Source organism: Platichthys flesus, chromosome 23, assembly GCF_949316205.1.
Source record: "Platichthys flesus chromosome 23, fPlaFle2.1, whole genome shotgun sequence".
NCBI classification, from domain to species: Eukaryota; Metazoa; Chordata; class Actinopteri; order Pleuronectiformes; family Pleuronectidae; genus Platichthys; species Platichthys flesus.
Window position 1 is genome coordinate 13367290 of NC_084967.1, and position 15592 is coordinate 13382881.

Consider the following 15592-nt stretch of genomic DNA (forward strand, 5'->3'; position numbering starts at 1 on the left):
ATGATGGTTAAAAGTAAGAGGAAGAGGAGGTGGAACTGTTACTGACACTAGGTTTTATCAAAGTTTATTAACATGTGTTCAAGTCGCACCTAATTCAACACTCTACTTCTCGATGAATAGTAGAAGTCAGACTCTGTGGTTGATAATGTCCAACAAGCTCTTTGATCCAGACTGAAACATCTCCACTACTGGATTCCCATGAAACTTTAAATAAACCTTCATGCAGTGATAAAGTTTTTACAAGTTAGTGGAAGTGAAAGTAAAAGTACACATTCACAATATCCCGTCAGATGAGAGGCTCTCTTTTGTTTTCAGTCATTACCAAGATGTAATAATTAATTAATAATTAGTTTCCGAAATAAAATAAAAAGCCACAGGTAAAAAGAAGCCTCATTAAAAGAAGCACTGAAGAAAAAAAGAGAAGCTGAGTGGATACGCGTCTCTGCAAAGCTCCCGGGAGAATGAAACATGAAAAGGAACGAGTGAAAGAGACGTGACGCAGGAAATGATTTAGAAAAGTGCCTGAAATTATCTGTAAGAGAACAGAGAGGCGAAGGAATCCCACTCACTCTGCGTCTACCTCTTAATCTTGCTCATCTGGAGATGACAAACTAACCCTCTCTCATCATCTGTCAGTAGTCCTGTTACTTCAAACCTCCACCCAAACAGCTATGGAGGAGCCAGATAGGGAAAGAAACCATTGTGGTGACAGAGAAGGAACAAGGAGAGGGGAGGGGAGAACATAGGTACATGAACCGATGCCGGGATCCAACTCTAGACTTACTTCAGAGTTTGTGTCAGCGGATCTCGAGGAGACGAGTGCAGATTAGAGCGACAGAGCGGGAAGGGGAAAATGAGTTTGCAGTGAGGAGAGGAAGCAGAGGAAGTGGGAGTGCAGGGCAGCTCGGAGCAGAGGTTTCCTCACACACACACACACAAATAAGAAAAACATAGAAATTTTAAAAAATCGAGCGCAGACAAAATGCTTGATTTCTCCCACACAAGAAAATTCAGCTGCTCCGAAAGGGATCAACCAGCTGAGCTATTCGTCCACGGTGAAGCCCGGGGAGCAGGAACTCAAACGTGCCGGTGGAATTAATCTGGAAGTGTGAGGACAGGTTTAGCTACCTGATCCTTTGACGGTGTCCCGGCTCCGTGTCCTTCACGGACCCCGAGAGGTCAGAAGGCTCCGGGAAAAGTGCAAGAAAAGGCTTCATGCGGTGCGACGCAAGCAGTCTCTCTCTCTCTCTCCGACAAACAAACACACTCATTCACTTCCCTCCCTCCACCCTCCGCCCTGGTCTCTATCTTTCAGGGCAGAGATAGCACACAGAGAAACTTGTGTCTGAACTGCACAGGAAGAGAGGAGACAAACAGAGGCCTCCTCTGGCCACTAATTAGCAGGTCGTACGCAGCTCCCGTCCAACTGCACAGGCCAGATTAAACGTTTAAGTGTGTGTGTGTGTGTGTGTGTGTTTGTGTGTGTGTGTTTGTGTCTGTGTGTGTATGTGAGAGAGTGTGTGTGTGCGCGATGGCGCCTGCACATGTGACCCAAGGCATGGCATGTATGTAACGCTGTGTGATTATATATGTGTAATAATGCACTGTGGGGTTTGAACATACTGTCTACTGTGATCATGTGAGAGCTTTCTTCACCGTCTGGGTTAGAGCTGGATGTGTTATATACAGTGTGTGTGTGTGTGTGTGTGTGTATGTGTGTGCTGATAACACAAATAGGAAATGTGCCGTCGCTGTGGTCACGTCTGAGGAACTTCTATCTTAATCCTGTGACTCTCTCTTCCCTCTGTCTACTCCTCAGCTCCGTGCTGTAGAAATCTCGGCCCCGGCCTGCAGCTTCGGTCACTGCAGAATGAGTTCAGAGGCCATCAGATATGAATAGAGGCTATAATTTGCTGGCATTTCCTCACGGAGGCTATTTGATTAGAGAGAAAAGGGATGGGGGGTGGTGGGGGGGGGGGGGGGCTGGACACCAGAGAGGACAATGGACCCTGTGAGGGCCTCATCGAGGGGAGGTGCAGTCATGAGAGGACAGAAGTGGAGAGACACACACTGACCGAAAAGACAAATTGGCGTAACTAACTCAAGCTAATATGCAGCAAAACGTGGGCTCCTTGAGATTAGTATCAGTCTCGTGCTGTGCATTAACAAACACAGGTCGTTGTGACGCCTGAAGCTCTGAATAGGAGTCTTCAGCCATGCCCCCCCCCCCCCTCCCACAAGTACACACAATTTGATTTCCTTCCATTACGGGCTAATCCCTCGGAAATCAGCGAGCTGAGCCACCCGTGGGACACCAGCAGTCGCTCCTCGGGAAAATAACACCCTTCGCATTCCCCACGGCCGCTGTATTCAACCGAGCTCAAACTGCGGCTCCCCCCCCCCCCCGGCTCCACGCTTCATCCCGACAGACACCGGAACCAGCCGGGGCGAGCTGACTGAGCGCCTCCCGCTGTCTCTCTGAAAACCTTCCCTGTGTTTAACTGCAGCCACAACAAATGGGGAGGACGTTTCAGAGGCTGTGAGGGAATGAGTGTGGACTAGTCTGATATTGCACATATAGAAGATTCAAGGACTAAATACACTTAACATTTATTGCCATTGTTTCTTAAGAAAATTCATGCTCTGTTGTGATTTGTGTCATTTTCACATTAAAACTACAGGAGGTCAGTTTGAGCTAGTCATGATTCAAAAATTCGAAGCAGCCATAGAATATTTATAGTATAGTAGTTATATAATGCACTTTTCAGGTTATTTTCACTTCTTTCCATAAAACAGAATGAAATCGATAAAATAATAAAGTAAAAAAGCGGAACCCAGTGACTCTTTGTGACCCCAACAGTTAATTCAGTGGAGGCTCACAGTGCGAAAAACGACGTCCCAGTTATCATCTGTTTTTTATGTCTGAGTTATGCTACAGGAGTCAGGTACTAACTTTTTATAGGATGAATACTACACTTATCACATAAACCTACACACACACAAAGACACACAGACACTAACACACTGGGCTTAGTTATGCCATCATTATATCATTGTATATTATTTAAGGGTCGCGGTGGGAGCTGGAGCCAATCTCAGATGACATTGGGCGAAACAGACAGACCCTGGCCAAACCGGGATTCAAACCGTGAACCACAGCGTGCGGCGAGCCACCATGACGCCCATAACAAGCTTTTTCTCATATATTGTTAAAACCCAACAGATTAAAATGTTTAAAACTAAAAACCTCATGTGTTCGGAGCTCGTTCAGTCCTTCACTCACGGGCGTTCAAAGCTCCTCTCCACTAATCTCTGGCCCCCTTGATATTTCTTAACATCATAGGTTTGTGATCCTAACCCGCAGCAGACCCTCCTCCCCCTCAACAGCCACCTACTCAAGAAAGAACAACGGCTGGAGGAGGAGGGAGGAGGAACACGGACGTCTGAGAGAGAGTGTGGAGAGAGAGAGAGAGAGAGAGAGAGAGAGAGAGAGAGAGAGAGAGAGAGAGAGAGAAAGAGAGAGAGAGAGAATAACAGGAAAGAAGGAATAGATGGAGAACTGCTGATGTGTCAGTGTGATGCACCTGCGCTGACGGAGATTTGTGTGTGTGTGTGTGTGTGTGTGTGTGTGTGTGTGTGTGTGTGTGTGTGTGTGTCTGTGTGATGTGCCTGCGCTGACGGAGACTCGTGGACGTCCCACGCCTGACGTCTCATGAATTTCTGTGTTGCCTGGCAACCCTGAGGGCCCCTGCTTATCTGCGTCCTTGTTCTCGATTTTATTTTTATTTTCTTTCTCTCAAGGTTTTTCACCAAGGAAGGAAGGAAATAACTTTCTTATTTAGGCATGTATGACAAAACTAAGGGGCTACGTGGTTGTTGTTGCTTTAAGGCTGTAGAAGTTTTTATAGTTGTTCTTCTCTGGGACTTCTCAGAGTCAGGCCACTTCTTTGATTGACAGTCCTGAGTGACAGCTGCACAACCAAGACGCCCGGCTTTCAGGCGATTGGTACAAAGGTTAACACTCGTCTGCGGGAACATAGAGTGAAAGATGAATGAGGCAGAGATGAACATGGATGGACAGAGCGGTGATGATAGAAAAAGAAGTGAAAGAAGAATTCGTTCTTGTGAGATGAGAAGATGAAAGGACGATGAGATGAGAACGATGGGAGGAATAAATGTTCCACTTGGTTCACCGGCTTCTGTCTTTACTCCAACTCTCTTTACTCACAATTACAGAGAACAAATCAACACGGTGCTAACTTCATTATCAGTTTCTCTTTCCTCTCCCTCTCGTCCTTCCTTCTCATATCCTCTCAAATAACACACACACACACACACACACACACACACACACACACACACACACACAGGTGCGAAGCTGTCCATGGTTGTGTGCCAGCTGAACGGGCGAGCTGCCAGTGTTCAACACAGAGGTTCTGTTGTGGTGTCAAATGTTTCGGCTGCTTGAGCCAACACACGTCTCGATGCTAAACACTCATCTGCACATACATAACCACACTTAAACACACAGCACCTTGGGGGTTGAGGGGGTAGTCGGCGAGGAAGGAAGGAAGGAAGGAAGGAAGGAATGAATGAAGGAATGAAGGAAGGAAGGCAAATAAAAGGAAGGAGGAGGAACAGGAGCTTATTACCAACTTAAATCTAAACTCTGCCCCTAGTGTTCCTCCTCCTTCCTTTTATTTGACTTCCTTCCTTCCGATTTCTAGTCCTTCAAAGTGTAACAGCCCCATTAATTATGCAACATGTTCTCAGGAGACAACAGAGCAACATTTAGATAAACAAAGTCCAATGTAATTTGAACATGCATGGATTTCCTGACAGGTCTTTTTCCTCTCTCCCCTACTCTAATAACTAATAATTCTAACTTTGCAAAAAATGTATATAACTTAAACTGAAAAATCGTATGTCTCCTTTAAGAATGGAGGAAGAGGAAGAGGAAGATATAACATGACATAACGAGCATGAGAGCAAGAAAGAGAAAGATACTGAGCGGAGCATCCAGAGCTGCCAGTAGAACCAGTCTCTGCAGTGATGGCTCATTCACTCCGTTCCCAGGGTAACCAGTTAAAGTATTCACTCAGAACAATGACAGCATCACTAACCTGTAATTTCACTGAAGTGCTTCAGAGTTTGTGTGTCTCTCTCTGTGTGTGTGTGTGTGTGTTACTCTTCAATCATGTGAAAAAACTTATATTTTGATTATGAAGTGATACGATGATTAGTTTCATTATGGTTGCACTAAGGAGACATTAAATGTTAATTAGAGGTGAAAATAATCTTTGAAAGCAGATTAATTCAGGTTGTGTGTGTGTGTGTGTGTGTGTGTGTGTGTGTGTGTGTGTGTGTGTGTGTGTGTGTGTGTGTGCCTGCGTACCTGTGAGAGGCTGGAGAAGCCCAGGTTGCGGCAGCCGTTGCAGGGCGTCAGGGCCTCCCAGAATCCAGTGGGGCCGCAGCTTCTATCGGCCTCATCTTCCTCCAGGGCAGGAGGAAGAGGAGGGGTGGGCCGCTGTGAGAAGAAATGCAGACGATAGATCAATTCCCATACAAAAAAAAACATTGAGTAACAGTCAAAGGTCACAGGTCAGAAGAACGATTTTCTTTTCATTCATTCATTCATTCATTTAATCAGACAGTTTGTTCCTGGCTGACCACCAGGGGGCAGATGCCAAAACTGTTATGCATGAGTAAAACAACAAGGATTTACATTAAAGAATTAATACTGATTAAGGAATGTATAATGTGTATTCTTCCTAAAACTAAGAGTTTAATTTTCAGCCTCAACTGACACACCACTTAACACAAGTAGAAATCTGTGTACTACTGTAAATGCCACGCAAAAGAGCGCTGACCCAAAATAAGGACGTGCAGAAAAAGAAAAACAACTTTAACTGACACAAACACACACAGTCACGCACGCTGTGTCCTTTCCTGGGGCTCTTTGGCCCCCAGGAGGCAGGTGTGTGTGAACTCTCTGGCATGAGGGTCAGGAGGCGTCAGATCCCCCCCCCCCCATACCAGCAGAGGACGCAGGTCGAAGCAGATTACAGACGGAGCAACATCATCACATTGTCTGATCTCGACAAGCAACAACAGGAGGAGCAAAGAGGCCGAGGGAGGTCTGATGAAAAGAGGGCGAGGAGGACGTGCAGGAGGAGGGACGACTATCGAAGAAGAATATCGAAGGTAATAAAGACGGAGGGAGGAACAGATGGGAAGAGGAAAAGATCGTCATCGAGACGGAGGCAACGAAATGAGGCTGAAACCAAAAGGTCACCGATCGCTCCAGATTCCAAATGACCACCCCCACCCCCCACCCGCAACAGGGGGATATTGATTGATGTAGAGTGGACTGCAGTCTGCACACCCACACACACACACACAGACACTGAACTGTATGCACGAACAATAGATACATCCAGAACAAAAGAATATCAGGCAGTGTTCGATAGAAAGGACACCATCCATTATTCATGCCTGAGGACTGAATAACTGATCAATGTAACATTAGTCGTCTCTCCCTTAAAAGGTCATATTATTATTTTGAGAATTTGACATGATTTTTGATATTATAAATTCTTTGACCTGAACCGATTTTACTGTAAAACAGTGTATATTCGAGCTTCACAACTTTAACAATATGTAACTTCATTATCTAGGGATTTTCCCTCTTCATACACATTTGACCGGGAAGTGACATTAGAGAAGAGCAAATCCAGCAGGAAATTTGATATGATGTTATTAAAAGGAACCAAATTAAATGTTCTGTTCCCTTGAATTTAATTTCTCTGGGTCAGAATATTTTCGATGATTTAGACCCAAAAGTCATCTAAATATAGATCATGGGACATATGGAATGTTTTTAGACATTCCATATATTATCTTGTTTTTCGGACTTTAAACATTCCAGACAACAGATATTTATAATCACTAAAAGATTAACCAGGTGATGGACTTTCCTCCAATACTTCCTACAGGGTTATTTTCATCTTGTAAACAGTTGATAGATCAAACAGTTAATTTGCCTTTTCACCTTTTGATCGATATCAGCCGGTTAGCAAACGTCTGCATGATGGATAAATAAAGCTTGTAAATATTCCACCATATGTTCGCCTCGTCCCTGCAAGCATGTCGGCATGTCGGTGTTAACATGTGGCCCAGAGCGAAGCTGTGTGTAATGACAGTCTCCACAAAATCCATGCCTCATGTTTGAATAATTTTAAAAACCAAATGAGGCAACATTTATTTTTCTTGACAAACGCTAAGAAATGAAAATGATTTGCCTCAAACACTTTAGCTGGCTGTATAATTTAGTTTTTCTGGTCAAAATGTTGCTGCAGAGACGTTTACACTCAATAGTGTCAGTTCGAAGAAGAAGGCATTTACAGTCCAACGCTAATGAGCACATTTTGAATAAAGGACACATGTTGGTATTGCATTACTGCTCGGTTTACACATGGATACGAAGGTGATGCCACAAGCCTGCAATGATCCTGTGTGTGTTGTTTGTGTGTGTGTGTGTGTGTGTGTGTGTGTGTAGAGAGCTGGCGAGCTGTCCTGCGTTTCCACATGTTTTATTCATGTGTAATAGACAAGTCCAATCACATACTAATGTCTCCGGCCACATGCACACAGAGCCGCCTGGGGCCTCTTACACACACAGACACTGTAAATGTCAGTAATAGAATACAAAGTGGTACTTATAGAGAGAGGGGGGGGGGACACATGATGGATTGAGATAATTACAGCTTAAGTGAGCAAAGGTGTGTGTGTGTGTTCCCGCAGACGTGTGTGAGCCTCTGCACGTCTGACCGCTCGCTGCACTGTGCACAAACATTCTTCATATGCGTCCATATTGTCATTATTATGGAAATGTCAAAGATTATGAGTCATTGGTAAGGTGTGTGTGTGTGTGTGTGTGTGTGTGTGTGTGTGGCCAAGGTGTTACTCATGTTGTGGGGACCTACGTCTGTTTCGCCATAGATGGGGACATGTCTTCCTTGCTTATTGGGACAAACAAGCAAGTTCACATAACGGGAATCATAACATTTTACAGGGAAAATATATTTTAAGGCTTTAAGGTCTAGGCTGGGTTCAGGTTAAAGTGAGAGAGAGAGAGAGAGAGAGAGAGAGAGAGAGAGAGAGAGAGAGAGAGAGAGAGAGAGAGAGAGAGAGAGAGAGAGAGAGAGAGAGAGAGAGAGAGAGAGAGAGAGAGTATGTGTGGTGCAAGGTGAGAATAATGGAAAGAAAAATAGAAAGCGACGTGGCTTAATGGGCAAGGAACAAGCACAGACAGTGGCATGTCTTCCGATCCTGCTGTTTGTGTGTATGTGTGTATGCGTTTGCGTGTTTGTCTGTGTGTGTGTGTGTGTGTGTGTGTGTGTGTGTTATGTGTGTGTTCGAGGTGCACAGGTGGGAGGTCAGTGTGATGGATGACCTCCGTGTCCAGCGTCTGACTTGATGGATTGTGGATGTGATAAAGCCCACAGCCAAGTCATGTGGTCACTGTTAAAAAAACAACCTGCAGCTTTGGCTCTGTTCTCGGCATCAACACTGACGTGAATCAGCTGTTTGTCCCCAAACGGATTCAAATAAATGATCAGTTTCCCTCTGTGAGACCAAAGAGACGAGAGCAGGCACCGCGAAACAGGATTACAAATTAGAAGAGGACATGGTCGATAAAAAGAAAACGTCTGCAGGCTCCTCAAGCACAAACAATAATTACAATTCTACACAGATTCACGCAAACAACAAACTGCAGCAGTTGGGTTTTAGCAACGACAAGTGAATACTGAACAGAGGAAGCCAGGCCGGTGGCATCAGTCTATCTGACACTGCCCTCTGTTGTCAAGATGGATGAAGTACAAGCATTTATTTAAAGTCACATACCCACACACAGAACTGTAACACATTTACTAGGAGCCGCATTCAAGTTTATCTATATCTATATATATAGATGCGTGTTTGTATCTATATATATAGATATAGATACAAATATTTTTTTTATTTATTGTTGTTTTTTAATTTGGGCTTTTAAGTGCAACCTCTTCCCTCAAAGTTTGAAGTAAAGCTACAACTTGTATTTTGTCAAAGAAGTTAAAGATACTAAATTTAAATTGGAAAAGCATTATTTATCTTTTTCTGTCAACTAATCACCTCCTCAGGTTATTATTCTAACTCCTGTCTGAAGCTTACAAAGTGCTGAGTCTAACTGTTTATTGAATATAGAGCTGCTCCATGATAAAAAGCCTCTATTGCTTTGGTTATTTGACCTTTAGTAAAAGGTCTTGAAGTGACTTTTAGAACCCGACCGATCCTGTGTGGTAGCTGTACCTTGTTGCCTCGGGTCAGGGTCCCGTTGGGTCGATCCGGCCGGTCCTCGTCTGACAGCCGCCCGCTCCCGAAGCTGTCCATGGAGTGGGAGGAGATGGTGTGGCAGAGCTCCTCGAAGGAGTAGTCCCTGTCCCGGCACTTCTTCATCTCGTGGAGCAGCTTGGACAGCTCGCTGGTCACAGCATCATCTGGGGGTACCGAGGAGGAAGGAGTGAGGAGACAGCAGTGTGGAGACATTTCCTCTGACTGCTGGGAAGATTATTTCCTTTGATTTCTAACTTGAGAGGCTGTACAGTAAAGATTTAACACTTGAATCACCTTTTGGGAAACATCAGCACCAGAACTAATGTCTGTAAACCACGTCGCCTGTCTCTCTTCTGTGGAGCTGATGTGTTCAAAGTGGCTCATTTAGCCACTTTCTGAGGTGCTAATCACTTTCGCTCGTCTCCCATCCAACAGTCTCCGGGGTAATCAAGGTAATTATGGGATCTGCTGACAATCACTGGAAGAGGAGAGCGGATCAGCTGCTCTCAGCTCGTGCAGTGTCACAGTCAATGCACAGGGGGCAGCGCTGGACAGGGAAACAGCACGTTTTGTCTCTGATTGCATTTATAGTGCAGGAATAAAAAGTTTAAATCAAGTTTACAGATTTATTTTCACTATAAACACATTAGCATCCACTTTTGATATATGTTGGAGGAAGAATAAATCTGCATCATCGTTTCTGTACTTATGAATGAATTTTTTATATTTTATTCTTTCAGGGACATTGAGGCACATTTTAAAACCAATTCCTCAACCTCATGCAAAATGCATTGTTCCCTGGGTTGTTATTTTAACATCCCTGCTTCTGGCTACAACCTGTTTTAAAAAGGAAATCATTGTCTCAATCTCTTTTTTGGTCAGAATAAAAACTCAAATGTACTCACTCTTGTGTCTGAGGGAGGGGGAGGCGCAGGGCGAGGGGATCGAGGTTCTAGGTGCTGGGATGGGACACTTCCGTACAGGCTCCTCCACGATACTCATCCTCTCCATCTCATCTATCATATAATCTACAGAGACATGGAGACAAGGGGGTAAGAGGGGGGGTGGTGGAATATGATGAAAGAGCGGGCAAAGAATAGGAAATTTTTTGCAGAAATCAGAGATAACGTTTGTGAGGGTGTGGAAGGACGAGGGGAGGAAAATCACTACAGAGGTATTTTACTGGATTAATATACAAATTTACCATAAATTTACTCCTCAGCTTCTGTTAATAGAATCTACTGCTTTTGTGTAATGTAAATCAAATGTATTCAATCTTTTTGGCAGAAAATACACAAGATGACTGAAAGTCAACATGATATTTAGAGCCTGTCTTGTACGATGTATGAAAACAATATTTAAGTGACGAGTAAGAAAATGTATTATCACATTTTTGTGAAGGAAACAAGAGAATGAAATGCTTTAGTTTGTCCTAAATCAAATCTACTCTGTACTTTTTTACCTTTCTACTCGGTACCTTTTAACTTTACTTCCTTTTGAATTTTACCCATTTCTTGTTGTTTCCAGGTTCGGTTGTGTTATTCTTAGTTCTAGTTTGATTAAACAATTGTCGTGAACTGTATAAACAATAAATAAATAGTTATCTTTACCTATTATAGCACTTTGCAAAACAAAGATTAAAGTGTTTCACAAATAAAGTTTACAGAAGACTACATAAAATAACAAAAAACCATATAAAAAAAGACATGAAAGAATAAAAACACTACCATTTAAACAAGACCAGTCATTACAATAATAAATAATATGCTTAAATGTGGATTTCAAGAAGATAATGAGAAAGATCGGGGGTTTAGTACAAGTTTGAATGACTCAATAAAAGTACTTAAAAGAAAGTGCTCTGCTGATGTGAAGGCAAACGAGAATAAATGTGGTGGGAAAAGGAAAAGAGGGGAGGAAGAGGAGGAGGCTGAAACCACACAAACAAACACTGACACACACAGGAATCATGTGACAGCTTATACCTGCAGAGCCTTAATGAGGAACTCTGCTAATGTCAGGAGAGTGTGTGTGTGTGTGTGTTTGTGTGCGTGTGTGTGTGTCTGTCTATTCATTGTCGTGTGTACGACTAACAATCCTGGCATTCAGTTCAGTTATTATGACACACTGCCACATTTGCATGTAATTATAAAGTGCATCAGAGTCAAAAAGGGAGGATTAAAATGCTCTGACAGTTTTATTGCTCCGCGCTCGTACATCACATCGGCAGATTCTTCACAAACAACAGACGTCACACGGCTCCGTGTTACTCCGGTGTTACACCCGAGCCAATGCACAGTGCTCGGGTTCATAATCAGCGGCGGCTGGGCAGTAACAACGAGGAGCGTTAATGAATTCGAGCAGTAGAGGATGAATCGTGCGCTGTGGATCAAATGAGGATCTCTTCATAATAAGCTGCCTGTGGCAAACACAAAGCCCCTCAAGCTGGTAACATCGAGTAAATGACAGGTCTTTTGCTCTCCGCGTGAGTGAATGTGTGAGTCTGTGTGTGTGTGTGTGTGTCCTTTCCCATCTTCCTCTCCAACAGGAAATGGCACGCAGCTGATCTTTTCACTAAGTCACAGCTGTCTCCTCTCTCTCTTTCTCTCTCTCTCTCTCTCTCTCACACAAACAACCAATTGCGGGCACTTATTTATGCCATAGTCCATATCTCCACAGAGATGAGATCTTGAAGGATGCTATTTCAACTCAATATCTACGAGCACATGGTTGTTGACATCTGAAAAGCTGCACGTGCTTCATTCACTTCCTCCAAAGGGTTATTCTGGACGTCTCGTCGGGTTTTTCTCATTTGAATATTCTAGTGAAAATCTAAATTCTGCTCCGAGCTCCCTCCGGATGTCTGAGGCCGCCCGGCAGAGGAAACTATTTCAGCTGCTTGTACTCACAACCTCCTTCCTTCTGTTTTGGATGTGGAGGGTCGGACTGTTGAACTGTTAAGAGGCGATTTCAGCAAAGACCTGATCTCCTTCATGCTTCAATCTGGACCCCGGGACGTCCTAGAAGCATCTGGTTGGAAAACTTCAGTGATAGTATGGATTAATATCCCTGTGGCTCCCTGGCTAGATTGTGTTTGCAAAGTTCAGGATCTGACAAACAGAATCTAAATGATACTGGATTCAATTCAAGTGAGAAGACATTCAACAGGAGCTTTAAAACGTTGGGCAGGCGTTGCATCTAAATGTCTCTTCCCTTTGCGTCGTTGTGTTTTCCCTGGTTTGTTGTCAGATTGTGTCTTTTTATTCTCTCGCTGTGCCTAATTTGAAGCTGTTTGTATCCAACACCCGCCCCGTGCGTCTAACACGCAGAGTGGGATGTGGGGTCCCCCTTGTTCGATTCCGGTTCCAGCTGCTGAGGCGTTGCCCATCCCCACTTCCTGTTTCCTGTCTCGTGCGCCAGGGATCCTGATTGGAGCGGCGCCCGGTGTGGTTCTCCAATCGTCGGGATGCGGACGACGAGGACTTGGTAGTTTTAAAAAGCTTGGCCAGCTTGAAGGTAAAGCTGGGAGACTCAGCTGGGCAACGTGCCTCCTGCCACTGTTTCAGACTGGTGGATGTTCATGTAGCTACGCAACTCACACACACACACACATTCCGTTTATACACACATACAGGATATCCATTAAAAGTTTAATCTCTATCGACTTATCTAGTAAAACTAGAAATGACAAATAACCATGTTAGGTAACACAACAGCAGATGATTTAAAACAACCCTGCATTGTGTGTTTTTCTAGTATAACCTTTACAGAGCTTGAGTTGTGTAACTAACTAAACTCACACAAGAGCTTCCATTGTTTCCTAATGGAAGATAAACTTCCTGGAAAACAACATTTCTCAGCTGGATCACAACCGCTCGCAACAACAACAAGTTCATATTCCACATTTACGTGATAAAACCATTTTTCTGAGCCTTAAAGAAACAGAATAAATCTGTATTAACTTTGTACTTTTCTGGCTACTGCAGCGACCCAATTTCCCAAGTGAAATTCATCTAAATTGAAAAGAATGTGAGTGTCTGCGTGTGTGTGTGTGTGTGTGTGTGTGTGTGTGTGTGTGTGTGTGTGTGTGTGTGTGCGTGTGTTACCTTGGATAAGAGCAGTGATCTGCTGGGATTTGGGTGCAGGATGTTCCCTCAGGATCTCCAGAGCTGCTCTACCCTGACAATCTGTCAGATTGGTGTCGATACCTGGGAAAGAAGAGACACACACAGACAATGGGTGATTGTTTGCAGAGGTAGAGTGGATCGGCCACTATCCAGAAGGTCGGTAGTTCGATCCCTGATGCTTTCTGTCTGCATGCCGTAGTTTACTTGGGCAAGAACGAGAAAATCGCTCTTCATCTACAGCTATCATCACGTTATTCAAAGAACAGAGAGAGACATTCACTCTCACACTTGATGATGTTAAATTACAATCCCAGACAGTGACACACTCATGAATGCACAAAACACAGAGACAAGACAAAAAACAAGACACACAAAACAAACTCAGACACGGATACACACCCAGACTCATAAACACGCTCAGTAGGGGGAAAATGAAGCTTTTTGGAATTCTATTTTCATAAGATTCATGTGTGATTTTCCTCCACTGGAATCTTTATCTACTTGACTGTTGTCTCTTTAATACTCGTCCACTTCTACATGAAATATATATATGTTCTTCTATTCCAGTCGTTCTGCTGGAAACCATCGGGTATAAATAAAAGAGAAATGAATACACACAGGGAGAAGTCACATCTGAACTTGATGTAATTTGTCGGTTTCCACTTTGGCATAATTTGTATGCTTTAGATTGATTTTCTCTTATTAACCAAATAACATGTTTCTTGTGTTTTGTAGAGGCACGAAGCAAATAAGGTTAAACCCACTCGAGAGGAGGAAGCAACTCCACTATTCAAAATTACTTATTGATATAATAAGAAACAACTCTTCGTCAAAATGTCTAAAAAACACTAGACTGTTTGATCCTGTGGAAAATCTGAACATGAAATAAAAGAAAAAGTCTCGAAACGAAAGACGAGGAAAGACAGAAAACTTTGAGATAAGATCCACAGTCAACAATGAACTTTGATTTCTTATAAATGTTTTAATTTCCGAGGAATGAAACCAGTTCTCTCCAGTCAAACCAAAACAGAGATATTTTTACTGACTGTTTATTTCAGCGTCCTCAGCTGTTTCCCTGCTTAGTTTATGATTGACAATGAAAACAAGGCCAGTGTCCTGCGTCTAACCCCGCCTCCCATCCTGTGCAGACATGTACAGAGCTTGAGTTGTAACGGGTCAGACCGGCACGGCCCCCCATGTTGATCAAGGAAGTTAAAAAATCGAGGCCACGCAGAGGAAGTCCTGCAGGAAACAGGAAGTGCTGAAGGAAAGTGGGGAGGGGACAGCAGGGAGATCAAAAGACGACAGCGTCCAGGCGTTATCCGCTTTGACCGGTGGGAGAGGAAACTTACAAAATGTTTATTTTACTCAATTATCACGTGCTGTACGTTTATTTTATTTTTAATGATTAAATTAGAATTTTTTCACTCTGACCTCTGATCACATTGTGTTATATATATTTATCATTTATGTTAGCATTGTCTTGTATTATAGAGAATAGACAAACCAATGATAAATGGAGAGTCCAGGATTTAGTGTTTAACAAAACGGAAGAATGCAGCAGACAGATGCTCGGAGTTCACCTGAGGCTAATTTCAACCCACAATCTGGGAAGAAAGAAACATGTGGCCCGTTTAGCTGCAGGTTAAACTGGGAAAAGAAAAACAAGACAGACACACACACACACACACACACAAACACACACACACACACACACATACGTACGTACAATAGCAAACACTCACAGTTTTTGTTCTGCTGAGACGCATTAATGAACCCACCTGAGTCGAGCAGAAGGCGAACTACATCCATCTTCCCAAAGAGAGCTGCCTCGTGGAGGGCACTGCCATTCTCCGTCTGGGGGGGGGGGGGGAGGGAGGGAGGGAGAGAGGGACGGAGGGAGGGAGAGAACCTGAGTGTTAATATTCCATCACTTTAACAATTTAAAACCAACAAAAACAGACGTTAAAAAACATATTACAAATCAAATTCAGTCAGTTGCCAACTACATCTTTAAACGGCCCCTAATGACATAACGCAAACTGTTAGCACCAACTTTTGGGCGACAGCCAATGGGGAAACTCCAACACTCG

General features: G+C 43.5%; 1 protein-coding gene across 4 annotated transcripts in view; it reads right to left on the bottom strand.

Moving 5' to 3' along the window:
* Positions 1–15592, bottom strand: part of anks1b (ankyrin repeat and sterile alpha motif domain containing 1B) — a 155515-nt gene that overhangs the window by 81331 nt on the left and 58592 nt on the right. For all 4 annotated transcript variants that reach the window (XM_062382946.1, XM_062382945.1, XM_062382948.1 and 1 more), the window contains 5 exons: positions 15281–15356; positions 13479–13580; positions 10281–10403; positions 9352–9539; positions 5396–5527 (listed from right to left, as the gene is read on the bottom strand). In XM_062382946.1, the coding sequence (XP_062238930.1) occupies positions 5396–5527; positions 9352–9539; positions 10281–10403; positions 13479–13580; positions 15281–15356 (621 nt within the window). The remainder of the gene's footprint in view (positions 1–5395; positions 5528–9351; positions 9540–10280; positions 10404–13478; positions 13581–15280; positions 15357–15592) is intronic.